This window comes from Silene latifolia, chromosome 11 (assembly GCF_048544455.1).
Source record: "Silene latifolia isolate original U9 population chromosome 11, ASM4854445v1, whole genome shotgun sequence".
Classification (NCBI taxonomy): Eukaryota; Viridiplantae; Streptophyta; class Magnoliopsida; order Caryophyllales; family Caryophyllaceae; genus Silene; species Silene latifolia.
In genome coordinates this window covers 83,733,157-83,752,469 of record NC_133536.1, presented here as the reverse complement: position 1 = coordinate 83,752,469, position 19,313 = coordinate 83,733,157, and the positions used below count along the sequence as shown (strand labels likewise).

Genomic DNA, 19,313 nt, shown 5'->3' with positions numbered 1-19,313 from the left:
CGTCACAAATAAGAATTTGTGTTAATTCTATACGTTGTTTCAAGTTTGAGATAAGTAATTACGGAGTACTGAGATTTAATTTCGGGACTTCCAAAGTTAAAACCATGTCTTAAGCAAAGAAATACAGTAGTAACAATACAAACTTGAAGGTATGATAGAACCATTACAAAGTACACAAGATAGCAAACACAAATGAAGTCTGGGAAGCAAATGCTTTGCTGTCCCTTTATTCCTATTTTTCGTCCGACTAGACTAGATGATCGTAATACCCCAATCAAGCAGCACTTTTAGAAGAGTTAGTCCATCCAGCCTCACCTGTGATACTAAAATTTTGAATCACTACCTTATACAATCAAAATAAAGACCAATTTTATTAGACAAAGTGAATGAAGAGAGAAGTATACCTGAGAATTGAAGTAGTTAGAAATGACAATCAGCCTGATCAGTTCCATTGAGCATAAGGCCATTCATCTCGAACTTATTTGAGCTTGACGAATGTGAAAACTCTTTCTTCATGTTTCCCATGTATCCTCCCTTCACCTCTTTCTTCATCTCAATCTTGTTTGAACTAGATTGCCTTACCATCCCATGTTGTGCCGGCCCTCCAAATGATTGCTGTTTCGCATAGCTACCACTCTGGTTTTGGCTAGCATTTCCTGCGCCCCAATTATTTCCATTACCGCCACTAACATTGTGGGCTGGATACTTGTTTAGGATTTCATCCATAATATCATTCACCCCGTCATTGTGCTCCTCGTGATCTTGGTAATTGTACGCCGCATGAGCAGACTGATTGACTCGTGCTGATCCATACCCGGATTGGGCTGCACCGTGGATTGAATGATTGACTTGAGCAGAGCTAAACCCGTTTTGGGTTGCACCGTAGGCCGATTGACTGCCTTGAGCTACTCCATACCCGTTTTGGGATGTACCATAGGCCAACTGATTGACTTGAGCTGAACCGTACCCATTTTGAGATGCACCATAGGCGGCATGATTTCCTTTACCGGAGCCATACCCGTTTTGGGTTACACCATAAGCTAACTGATTTCCTTGAGCTGAACCATACCCGTTTTGGGATGCACCATATCCGTTTTGGGATGCACCATAACCTAACTGATTGCCTTGAGCTCCACCATACCCGTTTTGGGATGCACCATAGGCGGAGTGATTGCCTTGAGCAGCCCCGAAGGCGGCTTGGGATGCACCATAGGCCGAGTGATTGCCTTGAGCTGCTCCAAAGGCGGTTTGCGATGCACCATAGCCCGAGTGATTTCCTTGAGCTGCCCCATACTTAGCTTGGGATGCACCATACGCCAAGTGATTGCCTTGAGCTGCTCCATAGTTGGCTTGGGATGCACCATATGCAGAGTGATTGCCTTGAGCTGCTCCATACTTGGCTTGGGATGCACCATAAGCCAAGTGATCACCTTGAGCTGCCCCGTACCCAGCTTGAGATGAACCATACGCCGAGAGATTGCCTTGATCCGCCCCAAACTCGTTTTGGGCTGCACCAAATTCTAAGTGATTGCCTTGAGCTGAACCATAGGCCGATTGAGCGGCTCCTATTGAATCAAACCCAGTATGGACTCCACCAAGTGATGAGTTATTAACTTGAGCTGCCCCATACTCGCTCTGTGATGCACCATAGCTCGAGTGATTGCCTTGAGCTGTACCATAGGCCGCACCATTTTGTTCCTTGTACGTGGATTGACCATACTTGTTTCCTTGAACCGGCCCAGGTATCGGAGTTGAAGGATTAAGCACAAGAGTATCACTTTCAGCCGATACATGCTCCTCTTTATACATCTTAATAGCCGAACTAGTATTTTTTGTTGGGCCAGAGAAGTCAGAAGGTAAATCAGCTCCATTGGCCATGTTACCCATCATATGATTCTCGTTATACATGCCAGAATTGGAGTGATTACCTTGTGCTCCGGAGTATTTTGTTGCTGAATTAGCCCAACCTTGACCCGTCTTTCCGCTCATATGATCCTCTTCATGGATTCCCATTCCCATAACGTTATTGTTGCTGTGGGTTGTGTTTGAGTAATTTGATTGGTTTTGGCTCAAATAGTTGGAGGGTTTTGTACCCCAGGCTTTCTCAGCTCCGCCTTCACTGTAGTTAAAGGCCTTTTCCTCTTGTTCCTTGTACACGACCCCATGTTCCGTTTTCCCCATCATATGCTCTTCTTTGTGCATCGCAAGCCCATATTGGTCTGCCTTTGTTGCACCCAATGCAAGTTCGGACTTTTTAGTCCAACCTTGCTCGGTTTTCCTCATCACATGTTCACCTTCATGCAAGTCAATCCCAAATGTGTTTGCCTGAGCTGAACTAGATATGGAACCGGAATGAGCTAACTTGGCTGCGCCCTTGTGGCTCTCCTTCATGGTCATTGTCTCGGCCACATGGGTGGTTTGCACCACATTGATAGCTGCACTCGGCTGAGCACATTGCGCCTGGGCGTAGTAATTGGTGGAGTTGTTAGCGGAAGCGTGGCCGTAAGCACCATGGCCTCCATAATTGTAACTTGGTTGTTTGGGTTTGGCAACCCATGAATTATTATTATTATTATTGTTACCATGGTGTGATTGGCTACTACTATACTCTTGCTGAGACTCAGAATAGTTGCTCTTAGTAGTAGCACTAAATGAATAGGCTGGCTTTGTTAATTTCATTGATGATGCCATTTGAATTGCTTGGTCTGGAATTTGGCTCAATTTCCTTGGAATATTGGAATGTGATTTTGTTTGAATGTGTTTCATCATAATCCGAAGCATTTATATAAACGAGTTGCGTATAAATGACTCGAATTTACAAATTCCAGGGAAATGATTCTTCGTCCAACATGACTCGTATTTCATTAAAATTAGTTTCTTCCTAAATTTTCTTTTCATTAAAAATTTAGGAGTACTATATTCGCTTTGTCAATATATTCTTTAGAATTTCAATTTTCAATTCAGCCAAACTCACCATTAAGTAGTTACTCTATATAGTGACCTTATTATTATATATGACAGATAAATTTTCTTTTAAGGCTGTTTAACACAATTTTATAAATCGACATAGTACTATTTACTATTTACTATTTACAAAAAGAACATTATCTTCAATAACTAATAAATAGATTTTCTTTATAAAAAAGTTGTTCATTATTAATAAATGGATATTTTTTAACACAATGAGAACCGTGAGATGGTCTTACGCAATACTTACTGGTTACAACATTTGAGGTCCTACACTAATCTTAATTGTCGTAAAATTATTTGTTAGGTATTTGTTCGAAAGTGTATGGTAGTACATTATCTTCAAGAATACAATTCTCCAATAAAAGAAATCAGAATCAAATCACGCAATTGTATTTATTATCGTCCACTCTTTTTTAAAAACAAGGTCCTCTGAAGTTTAGGAGAAACTGAGTGTGGGAATATATGTAGCTTATTGCCAGAGAATAAAAGTTAACACTTAATTTAGTGTGAATTAGACACAAAATGTTCTCTGAAATTTTACTATATTGCAGACATGGAATCCAATACCAAGATGCAATAGTCGCATACACTGCGTGCTTTCTATCTTAGTTAATTGAGAATTGAGATTCCTTACATGCATAGTCAAACCAAAAGGTCTTGTATGGAGGTCCGTACCCTCATCCCTAAAACCATCCAGATAGGATTCTTATGACAAAATTCATGGGATAGCAAAAGTTTCCTCCTCTTCTCCTAAAATAGAGAACTTTTTACACATTAGTAATGCTGAACAGACAGAAAATGTCGTGTTGGTTAAGGAGGAGGCCGAAGTACAGGTTGATATGAAGACACGTCTTAATTCCGACTCTCCCTATCCTACTAAGATCTCATCGGTCCGGTTTGAGTTTGCTGCTCCCAGGGATCTTTCAATTACCACAAAGGGACCTATTGTGGATCGTTACTACACTAAAGGTTGCAAGGGTCGTGGTTCTGCCACTTCAAAGAAAAGATCTATGGTTTTAGCTTCTTTTTGCAGGTACACCCGCACTACTGTTACCGTTATGAGGATGAAGCGGAAGGATGTCCACTTCATTGAGTTTGACGCCCATTATCATCCACCGTTCAAGAAAAGTCGTCGTCTTGTTTCTTCGATTGGAACTACATATACTGTTTCTTCTGTTACTTGGGTATCAATTAGTTTTAAGGTTGCTAATGCCCCTTTGTTTATACTTTAATGTAACCTATGTACTCTGTACTAGTTTTTATTTATAAAAGTTCATCGTTGTAAAAAAAAAACATTATTTGATGATCACAAAGGCTAAACCAAAAGGTGAATTCTCGTAAATTGAAGAAAATGCAATTGGTCTATTAAAATTTAATGAGTTACTTTTTTGTTTGGCAGTAGTAAAAAAAATGTACTTACACATTACCTATCTCTAACACCCCCTTCTTACTCGGCCAAGGTAATTGGGAGATGTTACCATCTCGGTTTCCCGAGGCGATAAATCGGAGATACAATCAAGAAACATTTATTATAAATAACAAGTTTAGTTAATTACATAACCATGAAAAAATAAATAAAAGAAAGTACAACTCATGACAACTATAGTCTTCTAGCCAACTATACTCGACTTGAATGTCATCAAGGCTCGTCCCGTCTCCACGTGCTATCAAGATAACCTGTATTTAACCCGCTCCCCGTATGATCGGAAATATCATATGGATAGATATAGGCCACCTCGGAAATATGTGACAATTACATAGATACACAAACGTCAGTTTCAATAAATAAAGTGCCACACGACACGAGTGTGTGAATATGCAACATGACTATGATATGAATGACATGCTATCAAACAACCACCACCACGGTACCGGGACACCCCAGACATATTGACAACCACACTGGTACCGGGACACGCCCAGACATACAATCAACCATAAACAGGTACCGGGACAGGCCCAGACGTACCGGGTCCGGAAGCCAACCGGATCCCCTGCCAGACGTCGTGTCTCAACCACACGAGTCCCTCCGTAACTCAAGCCATTAATGTGCACATCCCTCTTGGAGTAGGAAGCTCCAAGAGGCGACTCAAGCGTAAGACGGTCTCCGAACCGCCTTACGTCTCCATAACAACAAGTAATCCACCAAGTCTTCCGACATATAAGACAGTACAATAAATGCAAGATACCGTATAATATGCCAATTACCGACTCATTCAATGCAAATGAATGACAAATGACTCATTTAACAATTAGACTAAATATTGAAACTAAGTAGGATAAACCTACCTTTTAGCAAATCCCGCTAACAATAAAACAACCGGATACAAATATGCTCCTCCATAAAGTCGGCACCTAATTATGATAATTAAATATAATTACTAATTAATCTAATTAAATTAAATACGTAACTAAATAAACAAAACCCGTCTTAAAGCAACTCAAAACCCGTCTTAAGATCATGGTCAACAACCACCTAAAACCACCACCATGGCCCACCACCCAGCTGTAGGGTAAAATCCGTATAATACCCTTAAATTATAGGACTATAACGTAAATTTAATATGCAATTAATTGTCATAAACGAAAAACAATGAAAAACGATAAAGCACAAGAATTAACCTTCGGTCCTAGTGCAATTCGGCAATGAGAGATCAAAGTAGACCTCCTCCTAATTGTTGCACCGCCGTGAGCTTCAAAATGGGGAGAGTGGGCTTTCCACTTTCTCTTATTTTTAACTCGTGGTACGACCCGAAATTCGCTAAATGTATATGACACGGTTTTATTATAAATCGTCATCGGTTATCGGTTATTAAAGCATCAACTAATAACACGGATTAGCTGAAATATTAATACATGTCCGACACAGACGATATTGTATAATTAATTCAATATACATTAATTAAATATAATCGTTTATATTTAATTTACGAATTAACTGCTTAATTCGCCTTAGCCCATTTTATTTAATCCGTATTTAAATAAAATATCTCAACATCGCATTTTGACTAACTACTAGTCAAATAACCCGGACTAATCGCTTAGTCAATTCTCGCATCAACATGATCAGTATTTTCATGCCGTCACATCTCTCAAACGTATCCTATAGGTGTGACTTTTAGGGACCAGTTGATCACCGCCATCTGTATGACAATAACGTCAAACTTATCTAGCAAGCCAACCGTTATTGATAAACGTGGATCAACTGATTATAATACAAAAGTATACCCTTTGATCCTTTTAGAGATTTATAAGTCCTTGCACTAATCAAAGGACACCAGCCCAACAAGCTCCCACTTGTCCGTACAAGTGTATGTGCAATGACGTTGTCCGCACTAACTGGAGGACACAGCTCCAACAAACTCCTACTTGTCCGTACAAGTGTATGTGCGATAACCGATTCTCATATTCATTTAAAATTTCTCCCACTCAATGTAAAACAATTTGCAGATCTGGATCCGCAAAGGTCGTATTTTACAATCGATCTGTATCTAGAGTGGTTTCCCCGACTAGAGAGTAACTTAACCGATAAAACGAATTCGTATTCGAGCATGGCCATGCATTTCGATTCTGACTCCTCGAGTGGCCCTGAGAAATATCGAGTACCCGATAAAGGCTGAATATTTCCTTCAACTCGACTCCTTCCGATCTAAGCACAGCATGAAATGACCCAGAAAAAATCTACTTGGCCCCCTATTACGGATGACCGTGAGAAAGAAACCAAAGTCACCCAAAATCCGCCTTAGTCTCAAGAGACAATCGATAGTCAAAAGAATCGACTCTTAGGATCACCATGGAGGTCCTATCCACGACCGGGCACCGAATGTTATAAAACATTTAGGACTCCACGTCGATGTCACAATTGTGTCCTACGAAATATCCGTATAAATCGCCTCTGTGATTGGTCAGTCAACCTTTTGACTTATGGCTCGTTGAACCCACCATCAACCAACGTCACAAAATAATTACCTTGAGTTATCAACTCACGTGGGCAATTAAGGACCAAAAATATAATGTTTGTTCAGTTCACTTTGTGGTGTTCAAAATTGTCGTACAAAACCACATGAAAAACAAAATATATATAAATATCAGAACGATGATGTCGTATAGAGTACATAAGGGAATGAATCTAATCCATAAAAGAGTACTACAACTTAGGAACACATTTAATTCCCATGGAATTAACATGCCCTTCATGCTTATCTTGTCGTAATGGTTTAGTGAGAGGATCTCTATGTTATCATCTCAGTAGCAATCTTTTCTATCACTACTTCCTTTTGCTCCACGTAATCTCGGATTAGATGAGCTTTCCGTTGTACATGTCTAGACTTGTTGCTAGACTTTGGCTCCTTAGCTTGGAAGATGGCACCTCTATTGGCGCAATAGATGGTGATTGGGTCATTCGAACTAGGCACTACAGATAGTCCTTGTAAGAATTGACGCATCCATATCGCTTCCTTTGCGGCTTTCGACGCGCATAGTACTCGGACTCGATCGTAGAATCTGCTTTGTAACACTTTGTTTGGAACTCTTCCACTGATCGCAGCGCCATTAAGAGTAAAAACGAATCCGCATCGAGATTTGGAGTCATCTCGATCCGTTTGGAAGCTAGCATCTCGTAAATCGGTTGCGCATAGCTTTTGATCGCCTCCATAAGTCAATGGCCAATCTTTAGTCCTCCGTAGGTACTTGAGAATGTTCTTGACAGCCATCCAATGTGATTCACCTGGATGCTGTTGGAATCGACTTGTCATACTCAATGCATATGCCACGTCCGGACGTGTGCATATCATGGCATACATGATTGATCCTATAGCCGAGGCATAAGGAATCCGTGTCATGCGCTCTTTCTCTTCCGGTGTCTCTGGTGCCTGAGACTTGCTCAAATGCACCCCTGGAGCCATAGGAAGAAACCCCTTCTTGGAGTTAGTCATGCTGAATCTCTCTAGGACTTTGTCTATGTAAGACTCCCGATCGAGAGATAACATCCGTCGTGATCTATCTCGATAGATACGGATGCCTAGAATTCTTTGTGCCTCACCCGATCTTTCATCCGAAATGGGTTTTCAACCATACTTTCACCGGTTAAGAGAGGCATGTCATTCCCAATCAGGAGTATGTCATCGACATACAATATTAGGAAGACAATCTTGCTCCCACTCGACTTGATATAAAGACATGGTTCCTCGACCGATCGAGTAAATCCATTTTCTTTAATTACTTGGTCGAAGCGATGCTTCCAACTCCGAGATGCTTGCTTAAGTCCATAAATGGAACGCTTAAGCTTGCATACTTTCTTAAGATGTTCTGGATCGATGAAACCTTCGGGTTGTACCATGTACAACTCTTCCTCCAAAAAGCCGTTTAAGAAGGCGGTTTTCACATCCATTTGCCAAATTTCATAGTCATGAAAAGCGGCAATCGCTAAGATAATCCGAATGGAACGCAGCATGACTACGGGTGCAAAAATTTCATCGTAGTGCAGACCTGGCACTTGGGTGAAACCTTTAGCAACTAGTCGTGCTTTATAGATATCTTGTTGACCTTCCACAGAATGCTTTATCTTGTAAAGCCATTTGCATTGAAGGGGACGAACCTTAGCAGGTAAGTCAACAAGATCCCATACGTTGTTCTCATACATAGAGTCCATCTCGGATTGCATGGCCTCAAGCCATAGCTTTGAGTCGGAACTAGTCATGGCACCTTTATAGGTTGCGGGTTCACTACTCGTTAAGAGTAGAACGTCATCTATGTCATGTTCCTCGACCATACCAATGTATCTGTCTGGAGAAATAGAGACTCTTCCCGACCTCCTAGGTTCCTCAGGAATATTAACCGCAGCCGGGATTGAGGGAACTGGTTCCTCCAATGGTTGCTCGGTATTTGGTTCTGGAATCTCCGACAGGTCGAAGGTTCTATCACTCTTTGCATTCTCGAGAAATTCCTTCTCCAAGAATGTCGACCGCCGCAACAAAAACACGTTGTTCGGTTGGCGAATAAAAGTAATGACCAAGTGTTCCTTTAGGATAACCTATAAAGTATGTCTTGACCGATCGCGGGCCGAGCTTATCCTCGTGTCTCCACTTGACATAAGCCTCGCAGCCCCAAACCCGTATAAAGGACAAGTTGGGGACCGTTCCCTTCCATAGTTCATATGGAGTCTTGTCAACAACTTTAGACGGACTTCGGTTAAAGTATTAGAGCAAATGACAGAAGAGCATAACCCCATAATGAGTCAGGCAACACGGTGTGACTCATCATGGATCGAACCATATCAAGTAGTGTTCGATTTCTCCGTTCGGACACACCATTCAATTGAGGTGTTCCAGGTGGAGTTAACTGTAGGACAATCCCACAGTCCTTAAGGTGTTGATCAAACTCGTGAGAAAGATACTCGCCACCACGGTCTGAGCGCAGTGTTTTAATCTTTCTCGCCCAAAGTGGGTTCTCAGTACCCTATTCTGGTATTCCTTGAATTTCTCAAAGGATTCACTTTTGTGTTTCATTAAGTAGACATAGCCATATCTACTTAAATCATCCGTGAAAGTGATGAAATACCTATAGCCTTCTCGTGCGGTGATTGACATAGGCCCACATACATCCGTATGTATGAGTCCTAATAGGTCGTAGCCGCGCATTCCAACACCTTTGAAGGAAATTCGAGTCATCTTACCGATGAGACATGATTCACACGTGCCAAATGATTGAAAATCAAAGGCCGAGATAGCTCCATTCTTTATGAGCTGTTTTACGCGTTTCTCATTAATGTGTCCCATACGGCAGTGCCATAGATACGTTTGATCTTTGTCACCAACCTTTAACTTTTTATTCATTAAGTGTAATATTTCGGTGGTCTGATCTAAAACATAAATTCCATTCATGGAGACTGCCTTGCCATAAATCATATTGTGTAATGAGAAAATGCAAGAATTATTCTCTATTACAAATGAAAAACCAAGTTTGTCAAGTGCAGAAACTGAAATAATGTTTTTCGAAAGACTGGGTACATAATAGCAGTTATATAAAAATAACTCAAATCCGCTAGGAAGCTGGATCACGTATGTTCCCCTTGAGACGGCAGCCACTCGTGCTCCATTCCCGACACGCAGGTCCACCTCACCCTTTACGAGGGGTTCGATGTTTCGGAGCCCCCGCACATGATTACACAGATGAGAACCACAACCAGGATCTAGTACCCAAGTTCCGTAACTTGCGTGGTTAATCTCAATCATATGAATAAAAGTAGAAGAGGATGAAGACATACCAACAAGTTTAACACGACCTGCCTTTAAGTCCTCATGATAAACAGGACATGTACGCCTCCAATGCCCAGTCTTGTGGCAATGATGGCATTCCATGTTTTCATTCTTGCTCTTTGTCGCGCCCGATGAGGTGCTCGACTCACCAGTCCACTCTTACCTGTCCCGACTTCTTGAACTTCGGTTTACCTCTTTGCTCGCTAGGTTTGCTTGAGCTTTGCCCTTACCCTTGCCCTTGTTTGACACAACGAGAACATCCTGTTTCAAGCTCCCACTGAACTTCATATCCTTCTCGGTGCTGCGAGAAGGGAGTGCAATTCATGGGGACTTTTCTTCAAATCATTCATATAGTAATTCGCTCTAAAGAGCGCAAAACCATCGTGGAGTGAATGAAGCATGCGGTCAATCACAATGTTCTCGCTGATTTTACAATCAAGCGCCTCCGGTCTCTCGACATTCTCAATCATGCTTTGAGAATGTGTGGGCTAACCGGTTGGCCCTTTCGAGTCTCGCATCAAGGAAGCGAGTGGTATGCTCATAGGTCACGATTCTCGGTGCTTTCGAGAATTCCTTAGTGAGCGTGGTGAAAATCTTGTTTGCACCTTGGGCTATGAAGCGTTTCTGCAAATTGGATTCCATTGCAAAAATGAGTACGTTTTTAATCGCACCCGCTTCCATGACGAAGTCGCTATACGTGGAGACCTCGTTAACTCGAGCCGTGGGGCCTGGGGTTGGCGGGAGGGGCTCGATCGGATACTTGAGCTTCCCGTCGGCGGTGGCGCATTCCCTAATGCCGCCTCCCATTCCGCGAAGTTTGATCCATCATTCTTCGATCCTAGTAGACCGATTCATCCGATTCATGAAGATCCGAAGCCAGGACTACTCACGGTCCAATGTGGCACTTGGCATTGGGTCATCGAGGATGCCAGCCATTATGTTATTAGCAGTTTAAAATACGTGTTCTACACTGAAAAAGAAAGAAAAACAAAAACGAAATAAGCAACTCATCGAGGTGATTTAAGTCTATTAAAAATTCATTTTAATCGTGTAGACTCAATGCACTTGCATAATTGATCTCCCTCAAGAATAATACAAGTGATCCCAAGACTCAATTTCTGTAAATTGATAAGCCAACTGTTTAGCTAGTTCTTCCGTAAAAACTCTTGGTCGATAGATTTCCGTAAATCCTATCTATAGTCCACCATAATCACAGGATCGTACGAGTGACCATAGTGTTGAGATAAAATAGGTCAATCGGTTCCAACTTACCCGACGTAGAAGGGGTCATATTATGCCTACCGACGAAGAAGGGACTCATTGGAGTTTGACCTATAAAGACCATTCTCAATTTTGGTTTATACGAGGAAGATCCCATCAACTAAGTTTAGATTCATTTTAAGTGAACGAATAACTAGCAACTGCGTGAATGAATTAATTTAGATGATGGCTTTAAACCGTGTGACATATGAATGTCATAGAAAACTAACGCGTGACCTCTATATGAGTCAGTTTTCATGCAATTATTAGGTGGTTTGGTTTTAGGCGGAATATGATGCAATCTATTGTTACGATAAAATAAATAAATGAATGCAATACGTAAATAAAAATTCCTAGTGTGGCCTATCCTAGTAAAAAGAACATAATACAACTTTGGAATCCACCGTTGGACCCGAGAAGCTTGTCTTGATGTTCCATCTTTGTCCATGCAGCGGGAGTGAGCATCCGATCTCCATCTTTAGTCTTCTCAAAATTACAATTAAAATTTACAAAATATAAACCTATTTACATTCTAAATAAAAACTGTAAAAAGAAATAAAAAGGGAGATACGAGATCTCAAAATACAACCAAGACCGTGTTCCATCATTACGGTAACACGTTCTACTAAGGCCACACTAAGTTACAACCGATTGCAAAATAAATAAATACGTAATGAAAAGCATTCAAAACAATCAAAACAACGATAAATAAAATGCATCAACTAAATTAAATTTATTCGTGACATAATTCCGTAATTATGTTAAATTTATCCAAACCACCTTTTAACAATTAAAATTATGTGACAAAACCGCTTTAGTCAAGTTAATTTTAATCCGTGATAATCCGTTACTTTCAAGCGAATGCATAAATCCGTATTATGCAAAATTGGCCGAGAAAAAAAAAAAAAAATTTGTTTTGTTTCTTCAGGTCTGCCGTGAACAGTACCAGATTTTTTTTTTTTTTTTCTTGCTGAAATGCCGAGAGCAACAAAAGAACAACAAAAAAAAATTTTCTCGGCTCAAAAATGTGAGCATCAAATAACAAAACAAAACGATTTGTTAAAACCCAATTGCAATTTAATCTAATCCGTATAGAATTGAAACTACAATTGATACATCTTTAACATATTGCAATAATTATCGATTAAAATTACAATATGCAAAGAACAAAAGGAAAACAAAAGATCGTCTGATCTAGCAAAAACGTGTGGCACGCAAATCAAGGCAAAAAAAAACAGAAAACAGGCCAAGAAGGCCGCACGGTTTTCCAAAAAAATGGTCGAGACAAAAATTTTGTGCCGCACGAAATTTTATACAAACAATTTGATAGATCTTTAACATATTGCAATGAATATCGATTACAAAACAATATGCAAAGATCAAATCGAAAACAAGACAAACAACAACCACCACCGTGTAAACTTGACACGGTTCCCAAGACAGAAAAAAAAAACGCAACATTAAAAAAAATCTGCCGAGAGAAAAAAAATGGCTGCCGCACGAATTTTTAAGCAAAAATTCATCGATTCAAAATTCGTTTGATGAAAATCACATAGAAAAATTTACGTGGCCTGGCTCTGATACCACTTGTAGCGTAAAATCCGTATAATACCCTTAAATTATAGGACTATAACGTAAATTTAATATGCAATTAATTGTCATAAACGAAAAACAATGAAAAACGATAAAGCACAAGAATTAACCTTCGGTCCTAGTGCAATTCGGCAATGAGAGATCAAAGTAGACCTCCTCCTAATTGTTGCATCCAAGATCGTCTGAGAATATGCCCTTGTGCTAGAAATGTGTTCTCTAATTGCCTTGCAATATTGAGAGAACTTGATGTGAGTTTTCTTTAGATGTGAGATCTGAATTTTGAGAGGAACAATGTCTCTCAAAACCCTAATTATTTTTCACAAATGAATGATTAGGGCAAAAGGAGAGAAAGCTCTCCTTTTGTGCTTGGGTTCGGCCGTGAGCTTCAAAATGGGGAGAGTGGGCTTTCCACTTTCTCTTATTTTTAACTCGTGGTACGACCCGAAATTCGCTAAATGTATATGACACGGTTTTATTATAAGTCGTCATCGGTTATCGGTTATTAAAGCATCAACTAATAACACGGATTAGCTGAAATATTAATACATGTCCGACACAGACGATATTGTATAATTAATTCAATATACATTAATTAAATATAATCGTTTATATTTAATTTACGAATTAACTGCTTAATTCGCCTTAGCCCATTTTATTTAATCCGTATTTAAATAAAATATCTCAACATCGCATTTTGACTAACTACTAGTCAAATAACCCAGACTAACTGCTTAGTCAATTCTGGCATCAACATGACTGTATTTTCATACCGTCACATCTCTCAAACGTATCCTATAAGTGTGACTTTTAGGGACCAGTTGATCACCGCCATCTGTATGACAATAACGTCAAACTTATCTAGCAAGCCAACCGTTATTGATAAACGTGGATCAACTGATTATAATACAAAAGTATACCCTTTGATCCTTTTAGAGATTTATAAGTCCTTGCACTAACTGTAAAGGACACCAGCCCCAACAAGCTCCCACTTGTCCGTACAAGTGTATGTGCAATGACGTTATCCGCACTAACTGGAGGACACAGCTCCAACACCAGCCACCCATGGCCGACCAAGGCAACGACAACAATCACCAAACAACCGCCCCACCAACACCACTATTCGACACAAACACACACACCCACACCGAACCTCGACACACCCTTCAAACTCCACCAAACCACCACCACCATCCATACCACCGCGGCCACCACCACCACCGTGGCCTCCTTCTGCCGACACTACAGTAGCAGTCGGCAACAACAAAAACAACAAACGACAATAACAACAACCAACATCAACCTGTCACCCCCTCTTTGACCCACCAAAACAGTCCCCTACTGCCACCTATTGATGTGACTCATATTTATGCACATTTAGTCCCCTAATTACTAGCCTCGTTCCTATGCTTTCTTGCATGCATTAGGGTCGTTTCTTATTTTTAACTTCCTACTTTGCATATTCTTTGAGGTTTTGTGTCTTTGGTAGGAGAGGAATGCTAACCTTGCATATATGGAGCAAAATGGAGCTCGCTGGATCGAATCTAACGACCAAGCAACAAAGAGGAGACCAATACTAAAGGCCTAAGTCAATAAAACAAGTATTTGGGAAATGATGAAGGACCCCCAAAGATCCTCAACGATCCCCACGGATCATAAGGCAGCCAATTTAAGAAGAAGCCAAACTGACCTATGAGACGGGCGTCGCAAGCTCAGCTCGAGCGTCTTGAAGATCAAGACGGGCGTCCTAAGACTCAGCTTGAGCGTCCCACAAGTAGGACGGGCGTATTCCTTTACAGCATCGGCGTCTAATAGGGGCAGGTCGAGCGTCTCCTTGAGGGACTTGCAAGGCGTTAATCTTCATTTTAAGGACTTAATCGTCATTTAAGCCCTTAGTTACCCTAATACTTGTACTTAGTATAAATACCCCATTGTATTAGGAGATTAAGCATCAAGTTTTTACCAAGCTTTAATCAAGTTTTAATCAAGTTATTACACTACATTAACTTAATTACATATTAATCCTTCTTTAATTATTGTTCAAGTATTTTTAGATTTAGTTGGGTATGGAAGATTATTGGGTTATTATTGGAGAATTGATAACTCTTCATCAATCAATCAAGTTTTCTTCTATTATCCTTTGCTTTCTATTTGATCATCCTAAGTTGGTACAATTTCTCTACTCTTTACTTAATCCTTGTTTATTGTTTTACTCATCCATCATGTTTAGACTTGTTAATATGATTGACACCATTGTTAGCATGTTTTCCATGATCATGAGTGAGTAGTCTCCTAACTAGGGTTAATGTGGGATTAGGGGAGATAATCATGGGGTAGATCTCTACTTAATAAGTTCATATAATTGCTTGCTTGTTGTAGTTTCAACTTATGCACATGTTATGCTTGATGAAATGCTTGATTGATAACCTAGCATGAATCTCTTATCCATTCAACAAGACTTGTAAGACATAAACCAACTCAAGGCTTGTTAGACCATGCATATAGTTGAATAGGGAGAATTAAGTCGACTTGTAGGGGTTGTAAAGTCTTGACCAACTCGGCTCCGAGACCCAAAACTTCCTAGGAATTGTAAGATATAAACTAACTTGATTCCACTACAACAATAATTTGCTTGTATCTATGAAACTTGTTTATGTGATCTCACCATTATTTCCTTATGAACCCATAACACCCTAGTGCTTTAATCAATTGCTTACAAACTCCATTTACTTTCTTTGTTTTACTTTCATTTGTTTACATTTCCTTTGTTAAGAAGTTTAGATTGCAAACCTTAAACTCAACCCAAATTGTGACACCAAAGACATAACTCTCTACTACCGATAAATCAACACAATACCCGTCCCTTGGGATCTGACCTTTACTTACCGCTCTACTAAGAGTAGTTTGTTGAGATGATAAATAGTGTTTTGATTGGTAAGATTAGACGACAAAGTTTTAACCGAATCAAAAATGGTGCCGTTGCCGGGGACGGTGTTCAATTGAATTGTTACCATTTGTTGTTTTTAGTTGTGTCTTTCTTAACCTTGGGGAAGTAAAACTCCTCAAGGTAGTTTTAATTGTTTTCTAGTTGTTTGATTTTTGCATATCTAGGAGATCACAAGGCAGTCTTTTGCCTATTGATCTCGAAATCGAGAGAACTTTGACAAATATTAGAAGAACCATTAGAGGGACTTCAACAATTGTGGGTATTGGAGAACTTGTGGTCATTGGTATTATCCAATCGGATAGTGTTGAGTTTACCAACCCTTTTGTAAGATAAGGAGAGGATAACCCAATTCAAAACCAACCACAAAATCAACCTACAATGCCTAAATTTCCATCTCATTCTGTGCCAACCGAGGAGAACTTACCAAATGGTACTCCAACGCCACCCCACTTGACTGGTAATTTCATTACCAAATCCGCATTCATAAAATTAGTTGAGAGAAGTCAATTTGGAGGGATGCCTAGTGAGGATCCTCACCTACATATAGAGACCTTTTGTGACTATTGTGATGCAATTTCCAAACGGGGGTAACTCAAGACCAAATTCGATGGGTATTGTTTCTTTTTTCCTTGATCGGAGCCGCAAAGCAATGGTTAAAGAGCCTAGACAAGGCCACACACTCTTGGGATTGATTCATGGAAGAAGTTAGCACTTGCCTTTTACAAGAAGTTCTACCCTCCGGGGAAGACCAACATGTTAAGAGCCCAAATCACCGGGTTCAAGCAAAGAGATGAAGAGTCTCTATACGAGGCTTGGGAAAGATTCAAATATACATGTCGCTCTTGTCCTCATCATTAACTAAGCGAATGGTTTCTAGTCCAACAATTTTGGAAAGAGCTATATGAAGATTCAAGGAATGTGTTTAACATGGATTCTAATGGAAGATTCACCGAGGTAGATGACAACCAAACTTGGACAAAGATAGAGGAGATGACGGTTCACAACTCTCAATATAGTAGGCCAATAAAAGCTACTAGGAGAGGGAGACATGAAGTTGACTCCGTCAAACAATTGAGTGCCGATTTGGGTGCCTAACTAAGCTCCCATATTGACACAATGAACTTGAAATTTGAGAAAGCCATAGCCAAGATGAATGAAGCATCTCAATCATTCAAGAAACATCAACATGTCAATGCCATGGTGGCAACATCTTCTATTCCAAATGGAGTGTGTGAGAATTGTGGAACTTTGGGACATGATCAGCAAGAGTGTAGGGGCACAAGTGAGCAAGTGAATGCTTTCCAAGCATACAAGAATGTCACCCCTTACTCCAACTATTACAATAAAAACACCAAATTTCACCCAAACTTCTTATACAAAAGCCAAAATGTTCAAAATCCTCAACCAACATACACCCCACCTCCAATGAGAAATCCTACTAAAAGACCCTATTTCAACCAAAACCAACCCTCTTACAATCAATCCAATGACCAAGCTTTTGATGTTCAAAAAGCAGTCCTTCAAATGCAAAAGAGCCAACAAGATTTCTTTGCTCAAATTCAAAGAGATAGCCAAGCCAAAGTGACATGGCTGTCGTAACCCTATCAAAAATAAAACCAACTGGTCTCTATAAAATGTAGTAGAGGCAGTCGGGTATCGAATCCATGGGGAGATGGGAACTCTGTATGCTAGCTAAGTCAATCTAAGTAACCGTTTCTTGGGGGTTTAATTGTTTTTATTCTAAACTACGGAGATAAAGAGAAAGAGAGCAGAAGAGGAACAACAACTAAACTTTAATGGGATTAACAATAGAGAAAAACAACTAGAACAATCGGTTCACCATGGTTTCCTAGGAATTTAATCTAGGGTTAAAGGTCAGCATAAACTCGGTCTGTAGGGTAGTGAAAAGGTCTTTCCGGTCCGCTATTCACCCTAAAACATTAATAACTTAGCTTCCGCCCTCATTAGAACACCTTAATGTTCACTGCAGGTCTTACCCCTTCCAATCTTCCGATCTAGGTCAAGGTGTACCAAATCAACTAGCTGAATGCGTCGACTCAAGCAATTAATCGCTATTAAATGCAGTGATTAACAACACAACCCTAATTCTAGCAAAACCTAATCACCTAATCATATCTTCCTAATTACCATGGCTCCCCTTATGTTCTAGCATAAGGAAAAATAGCTACGCATAATGTAGATTAAGAAAATAATAAAGACAAACGAAATAAGTAAATTGAACATGGTAATACATTACTAAAGCAAAGCAAGAGAAAGAGAAATAGAGCAAAGAGAAAAGGAAGATGAATAGAAGAACAAAGACTGCAATAATTAATAAATAAATTAAAGATCGAGAATACCGATTACAAAGGAGTTCCAAGCAATGGAGATTTTAGGTCTCAAGAATAACGTGCTAAGGGAGAGATGAGAGAGCTCTCCCGTCGTTCCCCCACTCCTTATTTATTGTAAGACACAAAATAAAATATCCGAAAGAATAACTAAAAGATTGCGTAATTGTCAAAAGCTCTCGATCGAGTAGAAATAAACGACTAGATCGAGTAAGATAATGGAAAAACACCTCGATCGAGAACAATGAATACTCGATCGAGGAACATAGAAAACACCCCTCTCGATAGAACATATTAAAGCACTTGATCGAAGGTCTTCAACATCAAAGTTACTCGATCGACCGGTTTTGACAAGCAATCTTAGTCGATCGAGCATAACAACATTATATCAGCGTAGATCAACTCAAAACATCTTCCGAGACCACTTCAGGAATCCTTAGGTGACAATTTTCGGGCTCCGATTCTTCCATTTCCAAAATGCATGCACACGGCACAGGTTTAGGCCCGATTATGTTCCTCTCCGGCTCATTTCTGCAATTAATACAAGACAGACCAAAGTAGACCATTCGGGGGCATTTGTAGTTAGTCACCACATAAATAACACAGAAATGCGTGTAAATATAGGATAAAAATCATATATTAAATGCGCGCATCAAATATTCCCAAACCAAACATTTGCTTGTCCCCAAGCAAACTATAAATGCATCTAAAAACAACTAGGGGAACGGGACCAACTTACCAGCTACAAATTGTCCACCCAAGCCAATTTAATGCAACAAATAACAAAGTTGCAAAGGGTCAAGTGCAAACGAGTTAAATCAATGTTTTAAACTACCGAACCGTCGACCTTGCAAGACTTATATATATCGGACTCTCACGGGTCACTCATCACACAAATTAAGCATAAGATGAGTATAATTGTATGAGATAGAAATAAGTAAA

The 19,313-nt window shown here is 39.9% G+C and overlaps 1 protein-coding gene and 1 non-coding gene across 3 annotated transcripts; both read right to left on the bottom strand.

The window, feature by feature from the left end:
- Positions 1 to 79: 79 nt before the first annotated feature.
- On the bottom strand, positions 80 to 2,852 carry LOC141611765 (uncharacterized). 2 transcript variants are annotated; one of them, XM_074430385.1, is made up of 2 exons: positions 405 to 2,852; positions 80 to 323 (listed from the first exon to the last, which is right to left on the bottom strand). In XM_074430385.1, exon 1 carries the CDS (start codon positions 2,779 to 2,781, stop codon positions 421 to 423), a length of 2,361 nt encoding a protein of 786 aa, XP_074286486.1. In that variant the 5' UTR covers positions 2,782 to 2,852; the 3' UTR covers positions 80 to 323; positions 405 to 420. The 2 variants fall into 2 exon arrangements, with proteins under 2 accessions (XP_074286486.1, XP_074286484.1); XM_074430383.1 differs by having other exon boundaries at positions 80 to 315; positions 405 to 2,851.
- Positions 2,853 to 16,776: 13,924 nt separating this feature from the next.
- On the bottom strand, positions 16,777 to 16,883 carry LOC141615987 (small nucleolar RNA R71). The gene has a single exon (XR_012530369.1). It is a non-coding gene; the product is annotated as a small nucleolar RNA R71 (small nucleolar RNA).
- Between the last annotated feature and the right edge of the window lie 2,430 nt (positions 16,884 to 19,313).